Source organism: Eleutherodactylus coqui, chromosome 4 (genome assembly GCF_035609145.1).
Source record: "Eleutherodactylus coqui strain aEleCoq1 chromosome 4, aEleCoq1.hap1, whole genome shotgun sequence".
Taxonomy (NCBI): Eukaryota; Metazoa; Chordata; class Amphibia; order Anura; family Eleutherodactylidae; genus Eleutherodactylus; species Eleutherodactylus coqui.
The window spans coordinates 5,666,619-5,692,005 of record NC_089840.1 but is presented as its reverse complement, the minus strand read 5'-3'; the positions used below and the strand labels follow the sequence as shown (position 1 = coordinate 5,692,005).

At 50.8% G+C, this 25,387-nt stretch overlaps 1 protein-coding gene across 2 annotated transcripts in view; it reads left to right on the top strand.

Moving 5' to 3' along the window:
• The window catches only part of DOP1B (DOP1 leucine zipper like protein B), a 90,096-nt gene that overhangs the window by 6,006 nt on the left and 58,703 nt on the right, over positions 1-25,387 (top strand). For both annotated transcript variants that reach the window (XM_066598984.1, XM_066598985.1), the window contains exons 3-7: positions 16,848-17,029; positions 18,952-19,122; positions 19,951-20,140; positions 20,487-20,585; positions 21,349-21,472. In XM_066598984.1, coding sequence (XP_066455081.1) covers positions 16,848-17,029; positions 18,952-19,122; positions 19,951-20,140; positions 20,487-20,585; positions 21,349-21,472 — 766 coding nt within the window. The remainder of the gene's footprint in view (positions 1-16,847; positions 17,030-18,951; positions 19,123-19,950; positions 20,141-20,486; positions 20,586-21,348; positions 21,473-25,387) is intronic.

Genomic DNA, 25,387 nt, shown 5'->3' with positions numbered 1-25,387 from the left:
ACAGGGGTATGTTTAATCTATATATCAAACTCCAAGCCCTTCACAGATATAGATTAGAATTCCTTAAAACCAAGGGCGAACCTAAAGGGGCGAACCTAAAGGGGCGAACCTAAAGGGGCGAACCTAAAGGGGCGAACCTAAAGGGGCGAACCTAAAGGGGCGAACCTAAAGGGGCGAACCTAAAGGGGCGAACCTAAAGGGGCGAACATATAGCGACAGGACAAAGGGAAAGGTTACTGGAGTTATCCGCCCTAGTGTGTGAAAGGTTCACTGTCTCCCGTATTCCTATATACCCAGATGTGGGTGAGGATTGGGATATACAGGAATGTGTTCCCTGCACAGTATATAGTACAGACCGTTTAGGTTATATTACTACGGGGTGAATCCAGTCCTGTATCACTCACAGGGGAGCTGAATTACATCTACTGGTCTCTGATGGCATCCGATCACTTGGCATCATGTCGCAGTGTGTAACCAATATGCCTGACCGTTCGCCGCTCCTGATTGGCATCCTACTTCTAGTTCTATGTATTCGGCCCGTGAATTGATATGTAGACGGATCGATATCCTCGTTTTGTACTCGTGTTCTTTATTGAGTGCTCGCCGCGTTTCCCTGTCTTGGTGTCTAACAGTCCATCAGGATCGGGTGTTGGCGATGCCCCAGAGTAAAGCTGATCTTTAGGGAGGATAACATGGAGCTTAGTTTGCCTGTCACAACAAGATAAGCCACATCCGAGTCCTCTTACGGGGGTCAGGGTGCTTGTCTGTTATACAGCCCACTCTGGTCGACCAACTGTTACCCGTGAGAACTAATGGTGCGCCCAGTTGGTAACGGGTTATTAATATCTTGGATCTCTTATTTAGACCAAATTACATGGACTGAGGGAGAGGATGGTTCCAAAGATCAAAGCCAAATGTGATGTCAGAAACCAACTCTCGGGTGGCCCTGTTGGTCACTCTTGTGCCGTCATGGACTGGTCCCCAAGTTAAGCATTAATCCTGTATAATCCATGTCACTCCAGTCTAATAGAAACCCAGTTTTAGTGTCCCAATAGCGCCACTGGTAAGGGGTTATTTGGGCTTCAAGATGTAGAAGGTCTGTAATGCCAGTTGAGTTTTGGACAGTACCCAGACCAAGTGGCAGAGGCAAGATAGGGAAGAGTTGGTGCACTAGTGTGTGCCCGTCATCTCCGCAGGATAGACGAGGGAAGGCTTCGCCTGTCTAGCTCGGTTATCAATCTATAGGATAGTCGCACTGTACAGCGGCAGACGATGCCTAGTGACCACCCATGACAAATACAGCGAGGCTCTAGGGAGTACAAAGGTGAACAAACCCCAAAGATAAGTCGCTTGATGATAAACGCTCAAGAGGCCGGCGATGTGTTTCACAGCCATGTAGCGCCCTTAGTGGAGTTCAGCAAGGGTCCTTCGGAGGGGGGGGGGGTGCCCCGGGCCCTCGGAGGAGGGGGGTGCAGAGGACAGGGTGTGCCCCGGGCCCTCGGAGGAGGGGGGTGCAGAGGACAGGGTGTGCCCCGGGCCCTCGGCGGAGGGGGGTGCAGAGGACAGGGTGTGCCCTGGGCCCTCGGAGGGGGGGGGAGGGGGGTGTCGAGGCCGGGTCTGCCCGGGGGAGCAGACTGAATAGTATACTACAAAACTACTGGTTTGATGTTCCAACAGGATGTAAACTTACTGGATGCTCAAAAAGCCCCTTCATCCGTAAATCGGACCAGAATGGCGCCCGCTATTCCCCTGGGATCAGGTGTCTGTATGAGAACCGTCACTACTGGGGGTCCGTGTCGGTCCGGGGCCGGTCAGTTGTCTCGGCCGCACATGGAGGGAGATTCTGGTCATCTGAATTGGGTCTTAGACTTGATACAATTGTAGCAAACCCTGAGCTGTTGGAAGTCTTCCTGTAGGTCAGCACAGGTTTAACCCCTTCCCGCCCGAGAACATAAACTTCCATCCTGGGACTTGCTTGGGCTCATGAAGAATCCCGTCAGGTGTTTGTGAGGCTCCTGGAGACAATGGCAATGTCTGGGAGCGCCAGCATCCTGTTCCAGCGCAGCGACTTCCTGGTCCGCAGCTCGCTCTGCAGTAACCTCTATAGAAGCCTCCAGCCTACCAGCATCTAGACGGACGGGTCATGCTAACCATGCAGTGCATTGTGGGAACACAGAGGTTGGAACAGTGGCCTATTTAGCAGAGCTGAATTTGTCACCCAGTGCTGATTACCTATCGCATGCCCTGACAACGGTAACTGCCCCTCTATACTCCAGACTGGGGGTCCTAAGAGGTTGGTAGATGTCAGGTGATTGGCTAGGAGGGGCTAGGAGTGCAGCTCTGGAGTATAATACAGGATGTAACTCAGGATCAGTACAGGATAAGTAATGTATGTACACAGTGACTCCACCAGCAGAATAGTGAGTGCAGCTCTGGAGTATAATACAGGATGTAACTCAGGAGCAGTACAGGATAAGTAATGTATGTACACAGTGAATCCACCAGCAGAATAGTGAGTGCAGCTCTGGAGTATAATACAGGATGTAGCTCAGGATCAGTAAAGGATAAGTAATGTATGTACACAGTGACTCCACCAGCAGAATAGTGAGTGCAGCTCTGGAGTATAATACAGGATGTAACTCAGGATCAGTGCAGGATAAGTAATGTATGTACACAGTGACTCCACCAGCAGAATAGTGAGTGCAGCTCTGGAGTATAATACAGGATGTAACTCAGGATCAGTGCAGGATAAGTAATGTATGTACACAGTGACTCCACCAGCAGAATAGTGAGTGCAGCTCTGGAGTATAATACAGGATGTAACTCAGGAGCAGTACAGGATAAGTAATGTATGTACACAGTGAATCCACCAGCAGAATAGTGAGTGCAGCTCTGGAGTATAATACAGGATGTAGCTCAGGATCAGTAAAGGATAAGTAATGTATGTACACAGTGACTCCACCAGCAGAATAGTGAGTGCAGCTCTGGAGTATAATACAGGATGTAACTCAGGATCAGTGCAGGATAAGTAATGTATGCACACAGTGACTCCACCAGCAGAATAGTGAGTGCAGCTCTGGAGTATAATACAGGATGTAACTCAGGATCAGTGCAGGATAAGTAATGTATGTACACAGTGACTCCACCAGCAGAATAGTGAGTGCAGCTCTGGAGGATAATGCAGGATGTAACTAAGGATCAGCACAGGATAAGTAATGTGTATATACACAGTGACTCCACCAGCAGAATGAGTGTAGCTCTGGGGTATGATATAGGATGTAACTGAGGATCAGTACAGGATAAGTAATGTATGTACACAGTGACTCCACCAGCAGAATAGTGAGTGCAGCTCTGGGGTATAATAAAGAGTGTAACTCAGGGTCAGTACAGGATAAGTAATGTATGTACACAGTGACTCCACCAGCAGAATAGTGAGTGCAGCTCTGGAGTATAATACTGGATGTAACTCAGGATCAGTACAGGATAAGTAATGTATGTACACAGTGACTCCACCAGCAGAATAGTGAGTGCAGCTCTGGAGTATAATACAGGATGTAACTCAGGATCAGTACAGGATAAGTAATGTATGTACACAGTGACTCCACCAGCAGAATAGTGAGTGCAGCTCTGGAGTATAATACCGGATGTAACTCAGGATCAGTACAGGATAAGTAATGTATGTACACAGTGACTCCACCAGCAGAATGAGTGCAGCTCTGGGATATGATATAGGATGTAACTCAGGAGCAGTACAGGATAAGTAATGTATGTACACAGTGACTCCACCTGCAGAATGAGTGCAGCTCTGGGATATGATATAGGATGTAACTCAGGAGCAGTACAGGATAAGTAATGTATGTACACAGTGACTCCACCAGCAGCAGAATAGTGAGTGCAGCTCTGGGGTATAATACAGGATGTAACTCCGGGTCAGTACAGGATAAGTAGTGTATGTACACAGTGACTCCACCAGCAGAATAGTGAGTGCAGCTCTGGGGTATAATACAGGATAAGTAATGTATGTACACAGTGACTCCACCAGCAGAATGGTGAGTGCAGCTCTGGGGTATAATACAGGATGTAACTGAGGATCAGTACAGGATAAGTAATGTATGTACACAGTGACTCCACCAGCAGAATAGTGAGCACAGCTCTGGAGTATAATACAGGATGTAACTTGGGGTTAGTGAGTGCTTCTATAATAGGATGTGTGGTGTCAGTGGGTACATATGATCTGGAGGAGAGAATTGAGGGGAAACTGATAAAATTTGCAGACAACAAAAAGCTAGGAGGGATAGCTAACACTAAGGAAGAGAGAGAGAGGATTTTAAAGATTAAATCTAGAAAAGCTTGCACAGTGGTCAGCGACTAACAGAATGGTATTTAACAAGGAGAAATGCAAAGAAAATGGGCAAGAAAAATGAAGAACGCACATGCAGAATGGGAGGAATTGGGCTAAGCAGCAGCACATGTGAAAAAGACTTTGGTATACTAATAGATCATAGACTGAACATGAGTCAACAATGTGATGCAGCAGCCAAAAAAGGCAAACACAATTCTGGGATGTATTAAGAGAAGTACAGAGTCTAGATCATGTGATGAAGAGAAGGCTGAGAGGAGACTTAATAGCTGTCTACAAATATCTGAAGGGCGGTCACAGTGCAGAGGGATCAGCCCTATTCTCATCTGCACAAGGAAAGACTAGAAGCAATGGGATGACACTGAAGGGAGGAGACAGATTAGATATTAGACAGTGAGGGGGATCAATGAGTGGAACAGGTTGCCATGGGAGGTGAGGAGTTCTCCTTCACTGGAAGTCTTCAGAGGCGGACAGACATCTGTATGGGGTGATTTAGTGATCTGAGCAGGGGGTTGGACCTGATGACCCTAAAGGACCTGATCACCCCGGAGGACCAGATAACCCCCGGAGGTCCCTTCCAACTCTACCAGTCTGAGTCTATATGACGCCCGCATGCCTCCTCTCAGATGGCAGTGACCTCTACCCGGATTTAGTGGCAGGAATAACTAGATTCGGACTGTTTCACACGCTGATGTGCTGCTGGTTTGTCCTCTGTTCTAGAAAGAGATTGATGCTGGCGGCTCTGCATGAATGCATCGGTGGCGGCCGGCGAGGCTCCTGCTATGTCCGCCCGCTCCCTCTGCACGCCTGAAATATCTAGTCTCCATCTTGTGTAGCTCCATGGAAGTTGCGGCCGTCCCCCTGCCAGCATTTATGGATGTAGCAGAGCTGAGTTTGTCACTGCAATGTTCTTATAGGTTTGTTTGACTTGACAGCGCGCCTCGCAGAATCCCTCGCAGAGTCTTTTTCAATGACTTTCCCACTTTTTCCGAAGGCAGGGTCCCAATCAAGGGGATTCCCCATAAGTTCTTGGTAAATCTTGGACATCTAGGCGGGGCGATTCCCAAGTAAAGGTTTCAAAAGGAGTAAGTGGAGTCGTGAAGTGTGAGTGATTGTATTTAGGGACGTGCGCTAACTGCATAGATGAGAACCATGACAGCGATTTTTCGGGTTGTGCTGCTCTTGGCTCCTCGTTTGTTCGTGCCCCCGTATTACCCAAAATCGGATAAGCTGGAAGTCTCCCTGGCAGGAGGGAAATCTGGGTTACAAAATAAAGGGGTAAATGGCCCCTTCTTCTTGGACTTTAAATTCATTTATGATGTAGCTGCTCCACAGTAGATGTTCTCTGTTAACCCCTTAAGGACCAGACACTTTTTAGGGATTTTACCCATGTGGCGGTTTTACTGCTCAATTTTTTTTTTTCCCTTAGCTACCAAAATTATTTTTGCTGCGTTTTTTTTCCGTGACATATAGGACGATTTTAATCTTTTTCACTGACTTTTTTTCCAGTTTTTGTTTTATTGGGGGTAAGAAGCTAAAAAAATATCACTTTTTTTTTAACATTTATAATTTTTTTTTAAAATTATTTTTATATCTACACTAAAATAAAGTATGGCAACGGGTTCCTCTATTTGTTTCGGACATTTTGATGTATAGTATGTATGGTTTTGGTTTACAGGGCGCATACGGCAACGGTTTTTGTTGGCGTCTGCTTTGTGTTTATTCTCCTTCTTATGTATGTATTGTTGTTTTATTCTGTTGTTTTGTCTTACTTATGTATGTAATTGTGTTTTTTACTATCTGTGTTCCCCATGACGTCATATAAGACCTCTGGGGGACATTCACATGTTTTTTTTAACTTTATTTGACACTTTCCCACTGTAGCTGGGGCGTCCATAGGAGCCCTAGTTACAGGGGAAAGCAACCCCTGTGGTGACATTAGTCACCTGCAGAGCTGCCAGGGTCTAGTCTGACCCTCCAGCTCTGCAGTAGCAGGGAATCCCAGGAGGTCACATGACCCCCCGAGGCTCCCGTAGTGAAAGAACATCTTACTTTCACTTTCCCCATACAGCGCTCATTGAGCACTGGATATCGGTGAAGCAGAAGGCAGGAAGGGTTAAAAACGCCTTCTGCTCCGGGTTATCAGCTGTCACTAACAGCTGATAACTCGTTCCTGCCTCTGACTGATTGCAGAGCAGGAGACTTAGAGCACCGCCGTAAATTTACTGTGGTTGGTCCTAAACGGGTTAAAGAAAAAGAACAAAAAACTTCCAGCCATCCAGAAGAAGCTGTCATGTTGCTGCGGACCCCGTCCTGCGGTTCCATCTCAGGCAGCTATGTGAATGATGAGAGTTGTGGTGATTAGATGGACGGTCACCGGAGGCCCTAAAAGTGGTTCCCCCCCTTGGCCTATAAGAGGCTCTCGGAGCTCCTTGTGTGTAGTGACCTCTTGTTCTGCTGGTAGAGCTTGTTGACCACTAGACGCCTCTACGGTGCAGAGAAGAGATGTCACCCCGTTACCAGAGGGGGGCGCATTATTGGGATGTGAGAAGCTGGATGGTCGTATCTGAGTTGTCCCCCAACGGGCCGCTCTGACCAGACTGTTAGGGGGTGTTGGCATCAGTGGATGGGGGCACACAAGGTGACAAGGCTCAGGATGCCCCCTACAGACGACCAGACTGTTCGGAGGTGTTTGGACCAGTGGATCTGTGAGGGCACACAAGGTGACCGGGCTCAGGACACCCCCTACAGACCACCAGTAGAGAGGACCATCTGACCAGACTGTTAGGGAGTGCTGGGACCAGTGCATGGGGGCACACAAGGTGACCGGGCTCAGGACGCCCCCTACAGACCACCAGTAGAGAGGACCATCTGACCAGACTGTTAGGGAGTGCTGGGACCAGTGCATGGGGGCACACAAGGTGACCGGGCTCAGGACGCCCCCTACAGACCACCAGTAGAGAGGACCATCTGACCAGACTGTTAGGGAGTGCTGGGACCAGTGCATGGGGGCACACAAGGTGACCGGGCTCAGGACGCCCCCTACAGACCACCAGTAGAGAGGACCATCTGACCAGACTGTTAGGGAGTGCTGGGACCAGTGCATGGGGGCACACAAGGTGACCGGGCTCAGGACGCCCCCTACAGACCACCAGTAGAGAGGAGCGTCTGACCAGACTGTTAGGGAGTGCTGGGACCAGTGCATGGGGGCACACAAGGTGACCGGGCTCAGGACGCCCCCTACAGACCACCAGTAGAGGAGCGTCTTACCAGACTGTTAGGAGGTGTTGGGACCAGTGGATGGGGGCACACAACGTGAGCGGGCTCAGGACGCCCCCTACAGACCACCAGTAGAGGGGAGTCTGACCAGACTGTTAGGGGGTGTTGGTACCAGTGGATGGGGGCACACAAGGTGACCGGGCTCAGGACGCCCCCTACAGACCACCAGTAGAGAGGAGCATCTGACCAGACTGTTAGGAGGTGTTGGGACCAGGAATGGGGCACACAAGGTGACCGGGCTCAGGACGCCCCCTATAGTGGATGAATGCTACGTTTGGACCTTTTATACAGGTCTTTGTCTTGCCTGACACCTATGTTTGCTGCCACAAGTCTTGATTTGCTACATATTCGTTTCCTTTGGGGACGACGGCTCGGGTTCCCTTTTATGTGGTTTGGCATTTCTCGGTCCTACCTGTACTGGGTTCAAGTGAGTCTTTTTGTCTGTAGGCAATCGGGTGAGGGGAAGGGGGGGGTGGAAAAATGTGTTTTTTACTCAGTGTCCCTTTTTAAAAATTTTGAAATGAAATGGTAAGAAAATAGCAATTCCGCCATTTTTCGGTGGGTCGTCTTTTTACTGTGTAGACGCTGCGGGAAAAAATGCCACAATAACCTTATTCCGTGGGTCAGACCGACTAGGAGAATACCGCATTTATTTGCTGTAGTACTTGATTGTATAGATTACATTACTGGAGATGTCATGCATCTTCTATCATCAGGGTACTGCTTCCTGCTTGGCACGCAGCCTAAAGGGGTTGCCCAGTCATAAACTGTTACTGGCCATGAGGAGTACATTGGTGGGAATCCATCACCCTGGACCCCCACTGTTCAGCTGTTTCCTAGGCCATTGCATTAAAGCACTGAGTGTATTTCTGCAGGAAGCAATCTGCTCTGTTCTTTCTGTAGTGGCCAGGCTTGGTATTACAAGCCATTCACTTCAACAGCAACTTTGCCTGTAATGCCAAGCCTGACCACTGCAGAGAGAATGGAGCTATCTGCTTCCTGCAGAAATTGGCTCCATGCATGAGCACACAGGCCAGGTGAACAGCTGATTGGGGGTCTGTGGTAGCAGAGTTCCGCTGATCTACTATTGATAGCCTATCCTGCGGACAGGCCATAAGTAATTTTACAACTGAATAACCCCTTTTAAGTGCTTCATCCACTTGGGGAAAATGTGCTTCTGCACAGAATACCACAGTGATCGGGCAGAGCCTTCCTGAATTGGTCTCCCCGATCATAGAGAGAAGTGTGGAGCTGTGGAGTATCTGATTTCTGCTGTGGACTGAAGCTAGCAGGGAGTTGGGAAGTATAGGGAGCGGTCTGCGGGAGATACAATACAGCCGGCTCCATTGAAAGCAATGGGCTGCTGGCGAGCGTGGGATGAATTTTCGGGAAGGGCTTAAAAATATAAGCCCTTCCCTGAAAAGCATCCTGATATGTGTGTAAAAAAAAAAAAATTATACTCACCTTTCCGCTGAAGCCGGAGTTCAGCCGCGGCCGGCCGGCAGTTCTCCTGAACTACTCTGTGTATTATTCAGCAGGCGGTGATTTAAAATCCCCGCCTGCTGAATGGGCTGCCTCTGATTGGTCACAGCCCTCACCAATCAGAAGCAGCTATCACTCACCCATTCATGAATGGAGAACTGCCGGCTGAACTCCGGCTGCAGGGAAAGGTGAGTATAATTTTTATTTTTTTTACACATATCAGGATGCTTTTCAGGGAAGGGCTTATATTTTTAAGCCCTTCCCGAAAATTCATCCCGCGCTCGCCGGCAGCCCATTGCTTTCAATGGAGCGGCTGTATTGCCGGCTCCATTGAATTCAATGGGCGAACATCTTTCTTCTCTGCCACAGCTGTTACAGCTGTGGCAGAGGAGACTGATCTTTAAGTATATGTTCTCAATGGGGTCGGCGCTGCTGCCGCTGGCCCCATTGAGCGCATATATAGAACACAGCGATGCGCAGAACGCAGATAGGCGCGTCCTGTGAATCGTTGTGTCCTATAATTGATCGCACATCCGCATAAAAAGCGGCCATGTGACCGATCCCATTGGGATGCATTGGGTCTATAGATCTGCAGATCGCACCAAAAAACGGTCGTGTGACCGAGGCCTAATGCAATACTATGGTACTGCACTATACTGTATAATCGATGGAACAATTGCAAGTTCAAGTCCATTATGGGAACTAAAAACTAAAATTATTCCCCTCCCCCCCCCCTTTCCTTCCTTCTCAGTCATCAAAAAATAAAAAAAATAGAAAAATTGGTATTGCTGTAACTGTAAAAGTTCAGTTTAATAACATCTCCCATCCTCGGTTCTGCACGGTGAATGGCATCCAAAAAAAGAAAAACAAAATGTGACTCCGAGGTGAGATTGAATCCAAAAGCAATCATAACGTCACATGTACCCCAAAATGGTGCCAGAAGAACTACAGGTCACCTTGCAAAAAACAAGAACCCCCCCCAACAACCCCAACTTGTATCAGACCAGCGAACGACGTTGGCGCCAGTTTAACTGCACAAGCAGGTTGGACAGACGCCTCGCGTCACACACAACCCGTCATGACTGTCGCTGCAGGTCCCGTGAGATCTTCTGCAGCGCTGTGATCTGCAGGACGTCGCCTCCAGTCCTGTGGATCTTGGCTGCACACGATGCGGGTGTGTCAGAGAGTAAACACTGCAACAGGATGTGGGAGAGCGCCGCAATACCCAGCACCGCAGCTGTCACCGGGGGTCACAACCCGCACCGCAGCTGTCACCGGGGGTCACAACCCGCACCGCAGCTGTCACCGGGGGTCACAACCCGCACCGCAGCTGTCACCGGGGGTCACAACCCGCACCGCAGCTGTCACCGGGGGTCACAACCCGCACCGCAGCTGTCACCGGGGGTCACAACCCGCACCGCAGCTGGGAGACCCCGACTAGCGATACTAATGCTGCCTGTACATACGGGGGCTCTGCTAATGCCCCTTTATTAGATCCCTGGCCCTCTCATGATTCCCTGGATGGTAATTCTCCCTGTGACCCCGGAGCATAAAATCACATGACCAGTTTTCCGTGGATCAGTTTCAGTGCGAGTCCACATTAGATGGATGAATCCAGCGATCGGAGCGACTTCCAGCGAGGCCGGTCACCGGTGCTGGACTAGCCGGGGTCTCACCGCCAACCGCAGGGGGTTTTCTCGTGTAACGGTGTGGAGAGTATACAGAGAATGGCGCGATCGAGGAAAACATCCAGTGAAAGGGGATCCTGCAGACGGAAACAACTCCTCACTGAAAGGGGTCGGAGGAGGATGTCAGGAATCGTTCTGACCAACAGGCTGCACAGTCAGCTGAATACAACGCTGGAGCTCCAACTAATGTGTCCGAACGCACAACTCGCCGTTCCTCCGCACGGATGGTATAACAGCGGGCGACCAGTTCCAGCGCCATTGTGTCTAAGAGAAACAGAAAGACTCCAGCGGGCAAAAGAGCGCAAACTTGTATCACTGAGCAGCGGAGAAACATCTCCTGGTCAGATGGAGCCAGAATTCTGTTTCTGATGGGAGGTCAGAATTTGGCGCAAGCGGCATGAATCGGTCAGAACATGTCAGCACCACCATCTAACCTGCAGCAACTACAAGCGGCTTCCTGTCCGCAGGGGCCGGTATTCCTGCAGGACCGTTTCATCCCCTAGTGGAATCTATGATACAATGAACTGCTGCGGTGGAAGGCCAAAGAGTCTAGCGCTGCTAGATGGGGGTACTAAAGGGGCGGCAGGGGTATTACAGGTATATATTTTGGCATGTAAGAGATTCTTCGTCTGATCAGTTCTGCCTATTCCTTATATACTTTCTGCTCCGGTCACTCAGGATCTTCATGTTTTATCAACATTTAGAAGATCTTGTTAGAGCAGCAGAACATTCACAAGCAACGATTCCTCCTTCCGCTAATCTCCACAAGGCGCTCCGGGCCCTCGGGCGCTCCGGGCCCTCGGGCACTCCGCTTTCTGGGATTGGTTCTGCTGCGTTAACGTGTGATCGCACCCTCAGGCCGGTTTCAGGCGAGCGTATTGTAAGACGCCCGTAATCCGTGTTACAGATGACATGACCGCCGAACGCCATCCGCATTTCATCACTATCTGATCAGGATTTGCCTCCGTATCCTTTACTTTCCACGGGGCAAATGCTGATCTAATAGAAAGGAATGGCAATACGGAGACAAATACCGGGGGGTAGGTCATGCTGATCATGTGACTCGATACTTACCGTAGCTCATTCTAACTGTCCGCAAGGCGTGGAGCAAATGCAGAGCTAGTATGCGTGTGGCGCAGAGCGCTAAGGCCGCAGAGTGCCGTCACTCATGACCGGAAAGTTGCGGGTTCAGGCAGCCGGCTCAAGGTTGGCTTCCATCCTTCCGAGGTCGGTAAAATGAGCCCCTATCCTGCTGGGGCGTAATAAACAAATTAAAAGTGCCGCAGAATAAGTTGGCGCTATACAAATAACAAGTCCCTTCCCCTTTATCTGAAAGTGTCCTGCAGGTCCCTTCACACAGGAGTGGATGGAGGTCTAGCGGCCGGAGATCGCTCCCCCCCCCCCCCCCCCCATCCCATTCAATGCAAGCAGGCAGACAGACGATCATTGATGGGACTGCTTATTTATGTTAGTGATCTACCCTGGATACGCCAACCCCGGTGCCCTGGATCTTGCCCGCAATCCCTGTCCCTGCCTACTTGCCTCCACTCCTGGCTAACCCCAGGCGGGCAACTGGGCGGCGGTCCCTACGCTATCTAGGAATCGAGAAGGATCGCTGGTGTGCCAAGATGAAATGGGTAGACTACCCACAGGACAGGCACATGAAAAATACCAACACGAAACAATACAGATAGTACCGAGGCAGATGGAACAACCTGGCAGATGGTAACAAAACAGCAGACAAGCTGACAGAGGCAGGAGACCTACAGAGGCAGACTAGCTAGCAACCTGAGGGAAACTAATAACTGGCAGTGATTGCACCTCACTGCAAGACTTTTAAACAGAAGCCTCCGCCCTGAGGCTGAGAGAGGGAGTTGGCAATCAAAAGGGAGCTGGTGCCCGGCAGCTGCACTCCCAGGTGCATGTGCACGGCGCCGCCAGACTACGGAGCATGCACACTGCGCCGCGAGCCACCAGCACCACCCCGGCACCCGCGCCCCCCCAGCAGCGGGACCACAAGTGTGGGGGGGGGGGGGGGGGCGTGCCTCGACTGCGGGACCCAGCACACTGCCACCTCGGGAGGAGCTGCAACCGCTGCATGGTAACAAACGTGGGCCGATACTCGCTTGGTGTTTAGCAGAAAACCAAGTGACTGACGAGTGAATTCTTGGCTGATGCCTTGTCGGCTGCCGCTGCTCACCGGGCGACTAGTACCTGAATTTGCTGTTTCCAGTGATTATTCAGACATTAATCTCCCCATGTAAAGGTAACTTGAGCCTGCTGATCAGTGGTGGATCCTGGAAGTTGGACCCCCAGCAATTAAACATTACTTGATTGTTAGAAAACCCCTTTAAATTTTGGGGTAACTTTGTTCCGGTGGATATGCTTTACCTTGTGGAGAGCGCCACATGAGTAGAGGGAATCTTACAGGCATTGCAATGCTCCCTGGGACAAAGCCATGCAAATGAGCGATTGGAATAATATCTCCACAGTGCCACCCACTGGCGTAACTATAGGGGATGCGATTGCACCCGGGTCCAGGAGTCTTAGGGGGCCCATAAGGCGCCTCTCCTCCATATAGGGAGCCCAGTACTATGAGTAAATCATTATAATTGGGGGCCCTATTACAGGTTTTGCATTGGGGCCCAGGAGCTTCACGTTACGCCTCTGCGTTAAGGGGTTAAGAGAAATTGAGGGGGCCAAGATAACCTTATGCACCCGGGCCGATGAGCCTTTAGCTACACCCCTGGTGCCACCTATTGGAAGATGGGTGTCCTATGAGTCAATAGATGACTTGTAAGCCAGAATATCCATGTTCAGCTTACCCCCATCGGTGCGCAGCAGGGTTCTGGTTGGCTTGGTGAGAGGCCGTCCATGTGAGTCTCTGAGACAATCTAACATTACTTGATTCTTGGAAAGAGTAGCTACCTTCCAATAGATGGCGCTGTGGAGGCCGTATTTCATCATGCGTTTGCATGGTTCCTTGGCGATGCTCGTCACTCGCATCCACCATAAATGATGGCCATTATTTGGATTGTTCTAGATGTTGCTGTTGGACTCGCAGGCAGCCGCCTGATGTTTGCTGCTTTATCTCTGTATACCCTTCCAAGGACTTCTCATTTTTTACTGCGGATCAAGTTTGTTGAAAGATTAGAACCGATTCCAGTCCTTATCGATTCCAGTCCTTATCGATTCCAGTCCTTATCGATTCCAGTCCTTATCGATTCCAGTCCTTTATCAGTTCTTTCCAGTCCTTATCAGAGGTGCTTGACAGGACCGCGCCGCGCTCTCCAGTCTCTTGTCAGTTAAAGCGTACCGGAGTTTTCTACAAGTTCTCTAGAATACCGCCCCCCTCACTTCCCAAGCTACATTGCACCGTCTTTGGTACACTTAGCAGGGAGTCCGTATCTGCCCCCCCCCCCCCCCCCCCCCCCCCCATTTAGAGACACTCTGATCAAATGGTTAGTAAACACTGCAATGTGCACAGACAGGGACCTGCATGCTGTAAGAGCTGGAGAGGCAGAGACTTTGGAGATCATTATCAGTGTCTGCAAATCTGTCAGCCTGCAGCACAGGAGTCACCAGTGGAGATGGACCCTCCCCCTGTTTCTAGGTAAGCATCCCTGTGTCCTTGTTACTAAGGAAGCTCTGTACCTAACGACAGGTCTCCTGTTACAGTCGCATACCAGACACTGTAAATATCCGCAGGGTCACTCTGGTGAAGCGGCCGCCATCCTGCTCTTTGAATTACTTTTATTTTACATCCAAAGTCAAAAGTCCTGGGATGTGTGCGGTGCCCGGGCACAGCGCCCGCCGCTGGCGATGGGAGAAGCTGGAGATGCCTTTTGTGTTTATTTAGAGGCTTCATGAGGAATGCAGGACATTACTGTCCGTTGTGGCAGTTCAGCGTCCGCGCCGTTAAACATGTCTGTTGCACCGATGGGCGGTTTGCCTGTACTGTTTAATGCAGAAAGCATGGAGATAGCAGCGTACTCACTCCAGAACAGCTCAGTGAATAAATACAGCGCCAGAACCAAGCTCTTAACGTATTCCATCAGACGAACTCTGTGAATTAATTTGGTACCAGGACCCAGCTCGTTACCTAAATTCAGCATGAATTTTCCTGGGTACATGGGTACAATACCAGAACCAAGGTCTTAAAATGAATACAGCATTAAGATCTAGAACCGAATTCATAACATACAACACCATAACCAAGCTCATAACATAAATGCAGCATGAACCAACCTCAGTACATGGATACAATACCAAAATCAAGGTCTTGCCATCAATACAACACCAGGACCAAGCTGAGTACTTAAATTTCATCCCAGAACCAATCTTGTAACATAGATACAGCCCCAGAACCAAGCTTGTAATATAAATGTTTGTAGTGATTGCATGGGGCACCGATGGGCTGACAGGGGACGAGACCAAACGAGGAGGGGAATGATTCACGTAGCTCCACAAGGCGCTGCTGCATAGAGCCTAATCCTTTTGTCCTCTGGAGATGAGCTGTTGCCAGGGAAGTCCTGTCGCCCTCGACTTCTCTCCTGGTCCCTATTGGCACAGCAGGCACATTAGGTCAGGCTGATTGGGTAGGTTTATATGTGAGTTGGGAAGGTAGGTGGGCAGCCTAACCCTGTCCTGTGTGATTTCCTCCCGAACTTATGAATGGGTCACTAGCAGTGCAGCGGGGGCTATAGGGTGGTCTTTGGTCCGCAGCGTTGGCCAGATGTTGGCACGGCCGTACTGCAGCCCCCTGTAGACGGGTCAGCTAGCGGCGACAGGTCTATTAGGAACATGTACTGCTCAGTATTGGCAGATGAAGATAAGGGGTAATTAAAGATGAAGCGCAGTGATAGGCGGCGCCGCCGGTGTTTGGGGAAGTTGTGTAACGGCTGTTGTGTTATGAATCAGCCACTGATGTGACCACAGGAACCTGTGCAGAACACGCGGCAAACACATTATGGCTACCGGATTTAAAGGCTCTGGCCATTTGTGGGGCGCGGGCTCACATTGTCCGGCTAGTTTGGGTTTCAGATCGGGGCAAATATCTACAATTTTCTTGTATAGGAGAAAAGAAAACTAAAAATAAAAATCTTACTGTTTTTAAAGATACTTCAAGAGCAGCCGGGGAAAAAACGCACCAACTCAAACATGGCTGCTTTCTTCCAGACGTAGCGCCACCCGGTCCACAGGTTGTGTCTGATATTGCAGCTCAGCTCCATTAAAGTGATTTAAAACAGATGTTCAACCACCCCCGACCTACCTGCGCACAGGTGTGCTGCTGCTCTTGTAAGAAAGCGGACATGTTCTTCTAATCCCGGGCCACCCTCCTGGCTGGGAGCAGTTCCCGCGAATGGACGTACATTTACGTCTCATGAATGGCGCAGCCTTGGATGCAGCGCCTGCGCCATCTGCAGCAGTGGGGATTGCTGAGAAAACAGATGCCCGCTGTTACCCCCTTACATGCCACAGAGGGCGGGCGTTCCCTCTGTGACGTCCTTGGCCCTCCACCATGTAATCGCGGAGGGACGATGGGTTGCATAGTAACTAGACACCAGACAGTGACGTCTGGGTTTGCCATGGCCTGTGGTGGTTCTGATTAGCGATAATGCATTGCTGTACAGAAGTACTGCAGTGTATTATAAGTGCAATCACAGCAATGCAGGTTCAAGTCCCCGACAGACACAAAAACTGGATGTAAAAGAAATTAAAAACAGTGTTAAAAAGAAACCCTAAATTGTTGGTTTGGTGTCCTCACATCAAGAAGGACAATGTACGGAGCGCACATTTTATCCCGCGCAGCAAGTGCTGTAAAAAAAAAAACAAGCAGCCAAAATGTTCATTTGGCTTTTAAAAAGTGAAAATGAAAATCCTTCCAAAAATTGTTACGCCCTTAGGGTTAGAATCGGCCTGGTCACTAAGGGGTTAATCCAGGCTACACCCACAGATGTCTGCTCCCCAGCTGTTCCTTCCCGCAGGTCCTAGGGGGCGCTGGGTCAGTAACGTCCTCTTCTTCTCCTTTCTGCCAGGCTCTGCAGAGTAACCTGAAGTACTGCTTGTTACCCAGGAGGCTGATCATCAGTAAGAGGCTGGCACAATGCCTGCACCCCGCTCTGCCCAGTGGGGTGCACTTAAAGGCTCTCGAGACCTATGAGATCATATTCAAGATCATTGGGACTAAATGGCTGTCCAGAGACCTCTTCCTATACAGGTAAGTTCATAAAAAGTACAGAAAGTCCCCTTGTGTGTCCTGGTGCCCCCCAGACGATGCCACCGTAGAGCAGACGTAGGCAGGTACTCGGTGCTGACGCAAGGATTGGGACGCACATAGAAGGGGATGAAATTGGGTGGTGTTCACATTCCTCCATGCAGTGTTGGGCCTACTTCGGCCACCATGACTGCAGTCCCCCTCCGCGGCCACGTGGGATCTGTGGAGGGATTTGCCTCCATTCCTGGGGGAGCTTCAGATAGTGATGGGGGATGACGTGTGTGTGTTGGGCACACGGACACGGCATTCTAGTTCATCCCGCTCGATGGGATTGAGATCCGGACTTTGGGCCAATGAAGTCTGCAGATGTTCTGCTCCCCACACTGCGGCCGTATGACATGGCGCTCGGACATGTTGGTGGAGACACGGAGCTGTACCAGAGTATTACCACAGGGGAGGTGATGCCACATTGTCCGGGATGTCTCTGTACCCATTAGGGTTGAGGACTTGACTAGATCCAATGGCCCTCAGGACTGGTCGGCATCACCATAGTGTAGATGTTGATCTTGCCCAGTATGTGCGGTTGGTTTGATGCCACCGGGGCTTCCTGCATGGTTACTACAGTTCCCATCATTCCTCTCCCCTTTCTGAAAGGTGCTGTAATTCCTCCATGTCTTGGCATAACATAAATCTACGTCTGAGGCATGGCTACTCGTAGTGCGGTGCCCAGCATGCCCCTTCCAGAAATGGGGAGATAGGGGGCAGTAGAGAGAAGAGGCATGTGGCGGTAAGGCTGGGGCTTCACATATGGTGGTTAGCGCTGCAATCTCCTAATATAACATAGACTGTGATGTAAGTCACGAGCAACTGGAACGTCCCCGCGGCTCGTCTGCTAACGGCCATACTGCAGCTCTGAAACAGTTGGGCAACTTTTCTCAGACTTTGTCAGACCAAAATTATTGTGTAACCGGAGAAATAAACCACAGATTATTTATAATGTCACGCGAAAAAATAGTTTATTAGTTTCGTAATGTACGTGATCATGGTCAGAGCTCCCCAGCCGTAGAGTGACTGATGAGATCCAGCGGCCACCACTAGGGGGAGCTCACCTTTATTTATGAAGTCATTGGGAGCAGTTTAAATCCATAGGGGTTCTGTTCGGTCCAAGAGAAGAGCAGCTGGGGCGACTCTGATTAGGGATGTGACCCTGGTAATTAGTGGGGGGGCTGCCAGTCCAATTACCATCACCATAGGCAACGAAATGCTTAATTGTAGGAAGGAGAGAATGACTGCCCGCGGGCCAACCCTTGTGATGTAAAGCACATAGGGGTTAACCCAACTTCCTCTTTATTAATAGGCGGCACAAAGCCTTATTCAGAAACTGCCAGAAGGAATACTAATAAGGAGGAGGAACGAGAATAAAAAACATGATGAGCCAAAAATACAATGAGTAATTAATGAAGGAAATGGACTTCAGTCCTTGAATGATACAAATGGATACAATGAAGTCAGGAAGTACGAGGATTATAGAAGTAATACAAACATGACCCACTGAGGGGGAAAATAAAGCCGATTATTAACGATCTTTATAATAAACAATAAATACATTTCCGTACTGAGAGGTAAACGCCTGGAACTGAATATAACGACCACATGGCCATTTCTGAAGAAGGGGCCGCGTCCCCAAAACATGGTGTGATCTGTGCCGCTATTAATAAAGAAGCACTGGGGTTAGTCCCTCCTGCCTTTCTGCGCTTCACATTACAGGGTCGCGGTTCCGTCATGTTCTCCGTGTTTGCCGCGCTGTGTCCATTCTCCCCCCCCCCCCCCCCCATATATGTAGTCTGACCGCCTCTCACATCCTCCCTCTGTCTTATGTCTTGCACCGCGCCGTCCTCATGTATATTGTTGTTCGGTCTCTACAGTTCAGGCCTGTTCCCGCTGTTATCACATGCGGCGATGTCCGTGAAGCCGCTGCTCCTCGGTCTGTATGAGACGTATTTCCTACCTCTCCAGCGGTCGCTGCTGCCCAGTCTGCAGGCGTTCATCACGGGGCTGCTCCCGGGCCTGGAGGAGGGATCAGAGATATACGACAGGTAAGGGGTGGCTGTGCCACGAGGGCATCCCCTGCGGCCTAAAGGGGCATATAAATATCGTAGAGCGGGGCTCCTTGCTGTCCGGGAATGGAGAGCCGCTCTCTTCTGCCTCTATTGCAGGATGGCTCTTCATGTGAGCGGCTCTCCTGTAATGCTACATTTCTGCGGGGACCATGTCCGGCTTGCCGTGGCTATGCTCAGAAGGATCAGCTGTTTGCCGGGAGGGGCGAGAACAGGCACAAAGCCCATCTCAGTACAACCCCTTCAGTGGCGTTGTCTGGGACTTTGGGAGTCTTTCCAGGACCGGACATCAGTAGATGATCAGCGAGAATCCGCTATTCAAGATCCCACTGATCAGCGGATTCCCCCACCTCTGTCGGAACGAACAGATCGCGAACAGGCTGCCCCTTCTATTCTGCAGTTGCCCGGCCTGTAGTGCAGGCACAGTTCCTTTTTGAATTCAGTGAGAGCTGTGCCTGCATTACCAACCCGGGCCACTGCACTGTGGACAGCGCTATCTGCTTCCTGTGCAATACGTCTTGTACGTACATAGGACTTGTAATGTGTCTGTGCAGCTCACGGCCTGACGGGGACATTCAAATGTGTATAAATAAAGCTTGATCCTGTTGAATGCGCCTTTCACTTGTCCGGTAGTTATACCTTTAATAACCAAAATGGCGGCTATATGGCTCCCAAAGGGGGTTCTGACTCCACTTTTGGAGACTCCCGGACGGCACTTGATTACGCAGGGACTCCGCTCCTCTGTTGCTTCATAACACAGCAGGTTTTGGCGTTCAGCTCCAGTTTTGTCCGTTTCTTCCCCCTCAGGACAGACATGTTACTTCAGAAGCTGTCCATGGTGATCGGACAGGAGGTCTTCTACAGCTCCCTGTGGGGCAGCGTCCTGGTCAACAGCTCCATCCGACTGCCGGCCTCCCTCTTTGTAGTCAGTCACATCAACAGAGACGTCTCTGCTAACGCACAGAGCTCGATGCTGGGGAAGGACAAGCAGCTGGCCGTAAGTGTGACCGTCCTCAGCAGGCCTGCGGCATGCTGGGAATTGTAGTTTCAGCGGGAAGGCTGCCAGTTGGAGACCACGAGTGTAGGTTTCCCTCCTGGATCGTCTAAAGAGATAGCTCTCTACCTGCTACTCTGGATGACGGTGGCGGGCAGGCCGCAGAGGGCCCGCTTGTAATGGCACACCGCTGCCGATGGGGGGGGGGGGGGGGGTTTCTTCTAGTGAAAGAGAAAATGTGTGAAATTCCCGAATGTCGCACGTGGGGGGGGGGGGGGGGGGGGGCAGTTCTGGTTTTCTGACCTTGGAGCTACAACGGCTGACAAGGCTTTTATTCTGTTCCCTGCAGATAAAATCTCTCTGCGTCTCTGTAATGGATTCCAACGTTCTCGTTCAGAGGAACACGCTGGAGATTCTGCTCTTCTTCTTCCCTTTCAACACGTGTCTGGTGAGAAAAGTAATAGACGAGCACAAAGTGATAAATGTCTGCAGTGTGTGCGTGTGATGCTGAACAGCGAGTGCAGCTCTGGAGTATAATACAGGATGTAACTCAGGAGCAGTACAGGATAAGTAATGTATGTACACAGTGACTCCACCAGCAGAATAGTGAGTGCAGCTGTGGAGTATAATACAGGATGTAACTCAGGATCAGTACAGGATAAGTAATGTATGTACACAGTGACTCCGCCAGCAGAATAGTGAGTGCAGCTCTGCAGTATAATACAGGATGTAACTCAGGATCAGTACAGGATAAGTAATGTATGTACACAGTGACTCCGCCAGCAGAATAGTGAGTGCAGCTCTGCAGTATAATACAGGATGTAACTCAGGAGCAGTACAGGATAAGTAATGTATGTACACAGTGACTCCACCAGCAGAATAGTGAGTGCAGCTGTGGAGTATAATACAGGATGTAACTCAGGAGCAGTACAGGATAAGTAATGTATGTACACAGTGACTCCACCAGCAGAATAGTGAGTGCAGCTCTGGAGTATAATACAGGATGTAACTCAGGATCAGTACAGGATAAGTAATATATGTATACAGTGACTCCACCAGCAGAATAGTGAGTGCAGCTCTGAAGTATAATACAGGATAAGTAATGTATGTACACTGATGCCACCAGCAGAACAGCGGGTTAGTCCGATCTGTATGTAAACGCCTTTTAGTTACTCTGCGGTTCTAACGAGTTCTGTGACTTGTCTCTGCAGGATTCTGGGGATTGCCCCGTGTCGCTGCAGCGGACAGATCTTATCCACATCCTCTCCTGCGCCATCCAGACGGTGCTGAGACGGGACATGTCGCTCAACAGGAGGTTGTTTGCCTGGCTGCTAGGTAGGTTTATTGAAGGTGTAGCAGAGCTGTGCGGAGTCCGACGGGTAGGTGATGCTTGTGGACGCTCTGCGGCTGGAGTCGGGGACTTGTACTGGCTGCTTTCTTCCACAAACCACGCCATCTCTGTTCAGACTGTGTGATACATGGCTTCTCATTCACTCCAGTAGAGCGGAGCTGCAGTACCAGACATAGCCTAAGGATGGAGGGGGCAGTGGCTTTGGAAGGAAGCAGCCATGTTGTTTTAATACTTTACCATCTATTCTGAAGCGATTGTGCCGGATTAGATAAGCATGGCTGCTCTCTGCCTGAAGCTGCGGCGCTCTGTCCATGCAGTGAGCGAGGCTAAGCTGCAATATCCCACCCAGCCTGCTGAGAGAGGTGGCGCTGTCTTTGGAAGGAAGACATGTCTTTCCAGTTTTGGGCATCCTATTTTAGTGCTGTGGCAGCAAGCAGATGTGCCACTTTGTGGATGATAATGATCCGTTCAGTCACATCCGGCCTTCGGTCGCTCCATGGATCCATGTTCTCTACACACTCCTGTCTTTCACGGCTTCTCTCAGTTCGGTGACTGACATGTTGGCGGTGGCCATGATTGTATTCGCCATCTTGTTCTTTGCCGTCCTGATCCTCTCTTCCCACTGGCGTTGCCATCAGTCCTGTTCCCAGTGACTTCGCATCACGTGGCCACAAAGAGCGCCGCTGTTTGATGATTTTGCCCCCTAGTGATATTTCCGGTTTGGCGCGATCTAACACTACCTTGTTCGTTGTCATGGCGGTCCGGTACCCGCAGCATTCTCCTCCAGCATCGGAGCTCAAACGCATCGGTTTTCCTTCTGTCTGTTTCCCTGAGTGTCCGACTTCCACCCCCTCACGCCGTTATGGGAAGGCTGATTGCAATGGCTGCAGGGCTGATATCCTTGCTTCTCCAGATCTTCCCATTCCTTGTGTTCCCACCGGGTGTGATCCGTCTCTTGACTGATGTGACCATGCACGGGTGTAAATCCATTATTACGGTCCTCCTGCACAGGAACGACCTGTTCTTGGGGAGTGCAGGCGGAGCGCCGGGGTCGTTGTGGCCACCCACCTCCATACCCAGTGGACAGGCCGTCGTTCATAGATGAGTGGCTGCCTCTTTACACGGACGGATCGTTGTGGCCACCCACCTCCATACCCAGTGGACAGGCCGTCGTTCATAGATGAGTGGCTGCCTCTTTACACGGACGGATCGTTGTGGCCACCCACCTCCATACCCAGTAGACAGGCCGTCGTTCATAGATGAGTGGCTGCCTCTTTACACGGACGGATCGTTGTGGCCACCCACCTCCATACCCAGTAGACAGGCCGTCGTTCATAGATGAGTGGCTGCCTCTTTACACGGACGAATCGTTGTGGCCACCCACCTCCATACCCAGTGGACAGGCCATCGTTCATAGATGAGTGGCTGCCTCTTTACACGGACGGATCGTTGTGGCCACCCACCTCCATACCCAGTGGACAGGCCGTCGTTTATAGATGAGTGGCTGCCTCTTTACACGGACGGATCGTTGTGGCCACCCACCTCCATACCCAGTGGACAGGCCGTCGTTCATAGATGAGTGGCTGCCTCTTTACACGGACGGATCGTTGTGGCCACCCACCTCCATACCCAGTAGACAGGCTGTCGTTCATAGATGAGTGGCTGCCTCTTTACACGGACGGATCGTTGTGGCCACCCACCTCCATACCCAGTAGACAGGCCGTCGTTCATAATTCAGTGGCTGCCTCTTTACACGGACGGATCGTTGTGGCCACCCACCTCCATACCCAGTAGACAGGCCGTCGTTCATAGATGAGTGGCTGCCTCTTTACACAGACGGATCGTTGTGGCCACCCACCTCCATACCCAGTGGACAGGCCGTCGTTCATAGATGAGTGGCTGCCTCTTTACACAGACGGATCGTTGTGGCCACCCACCTCCATACCCAGTGGACAGGCCGTCGTTCATAGATGAGTGGCTGCCTCTTTACACAGACGGATCGTTGTGGCCACCCACCTCCATACCCAGTGGACAGGCCGTCGTTCATAGATGAGTGGCTGCCTCTTTACACAGACGGATCGTTGTGGCCACCCACCTCCATACCCAGTGGACAGGCTGTCGTTCATAGATGAGTGGCTGCCTCTTTACACAGACGGATCGTTGTGGCCACCCACCTCCATACCCAGTGGACAGGCCGTCGTTCATAGATGAGTGGCTGCCTCTTTACACGGACGGATCGTTGTGGCCACTCACCTCCATACCCAGTAGACAGGCCGTCGTTCATAGATGAGTGGCTGCCTCTTTACACGGACGGATCGTTGTGGCCACCCACCTCCATACCCAGTAGACAGGCCGTCGTTCATAGATGAGTGGCTGCCTCTTTACACGGACGGATCGTTGTGGCCACCCACCTCCATACCCAGTGGACAGGCCGTCGTTCATAGATGAGTGGCTGCCTCTTTACACAGACGGATCGTTGTGGCCACCCACCTCCATACCCAGTGGACAGGCCGTCGTTCATAGATGAGTGGCTGCCTCTTTACACGGACGGATCGTTGTGGCCACTCACCTCCATACCCAGTAGACAGGCCGTCGTTCATAGATGAGTGGCTGCCTCTTTACACGGACGGATCGTTGTGGCCACTCACCTCCATACCCAGTGGACAGGCCGTCGTTCATAGATGAGTGGCTGCCTCTTTACACGGACGGATCGTTGTGGCCACCCACCTCCATATCCAGTGGACAGGCCGTCGTTCATAGATGAGTGGCTGCCTCTACACGGACGGATCGTTGTGGCCACCCACCTCCATACCCAGTAGACAGGCCGTCGTTCATAGATGAGTGGCTGCCTCTACACGGACGGATCGTTGTGGCCACCCACCTCCATACCCAGTAGACAGGCCGTCGTTCATAGATGAGTGGCTGCCTCTTTACACGGACGGATCGTTGTGGCCACCCACCTCCATACCCAGTGGACAGGCCGTCGTTCATAGATGAGTGGCTGCCTCTACACGGACGGATCGTTGTGGCCACCCACCTCCATACCCAGTAGACAGGCCGTCGTTCATAGATGAGTGGCTGCCTCTTTACACGGACGGATCGTTGTGGCCACCCACCTCCATATCCAGTGGACAGGCCGTCGTTCATAGATGAGTGGCTGCCTCTACACGGACGGATCGTTGTGGCCACCCACCTCCATACCCAGTAGACAGGCCGTCGTTCATAGATGAGTGGCTGCCTCTACACGGACGGATCGTTGTGGCCACCCACCTCCATACCCAGTAGACAGGCCGTCGTTCATAGATGAGTGGCTGCCTCTTTACACGGACGGATCGTTGTGGCCACCCACCTCCATACCCAGTGGACAGGCCGTCGTTCATAGATGAGTGGCTGCCTCTTTACACGGACGGATCGTTATGTATGCAGAAATAGAACAAATTATCATTCCCCATTCAGGCAGTTCATGCGTTTACACCGAAGGACGAAATAAGCCGCTCAGATTCCCGTGATCTAGCCAATCTGAATGTAATGGGGCCGTCGCTGTATTATGGCTCCTGCATGTAGCGGTCAGTAATGCCAGAAGCATGAGGGATACATTGTAGCCGCAGGAGCCGCCATAACATTTCCTCAGTTGTTTGCCAAGTTTCTTCATAACTTGGTAAACTGATAATCGGCCGCCCCTCCCCCAACACAAACATTACAATCTGCTACACTTTGAACCCCAACCGGCCCTGCGGTACTCCACCCAATATATATATGAACCGCCCCTACCGTACCCCACCCAATATACATATATGAACCGGCCCTACTGTACCCCACCCAATATATATAAAGCTGCCCTACCATACCCCACTATATATATACATTGGGAAGGGTACGGTAGGCGGTAGGGCTGCTAT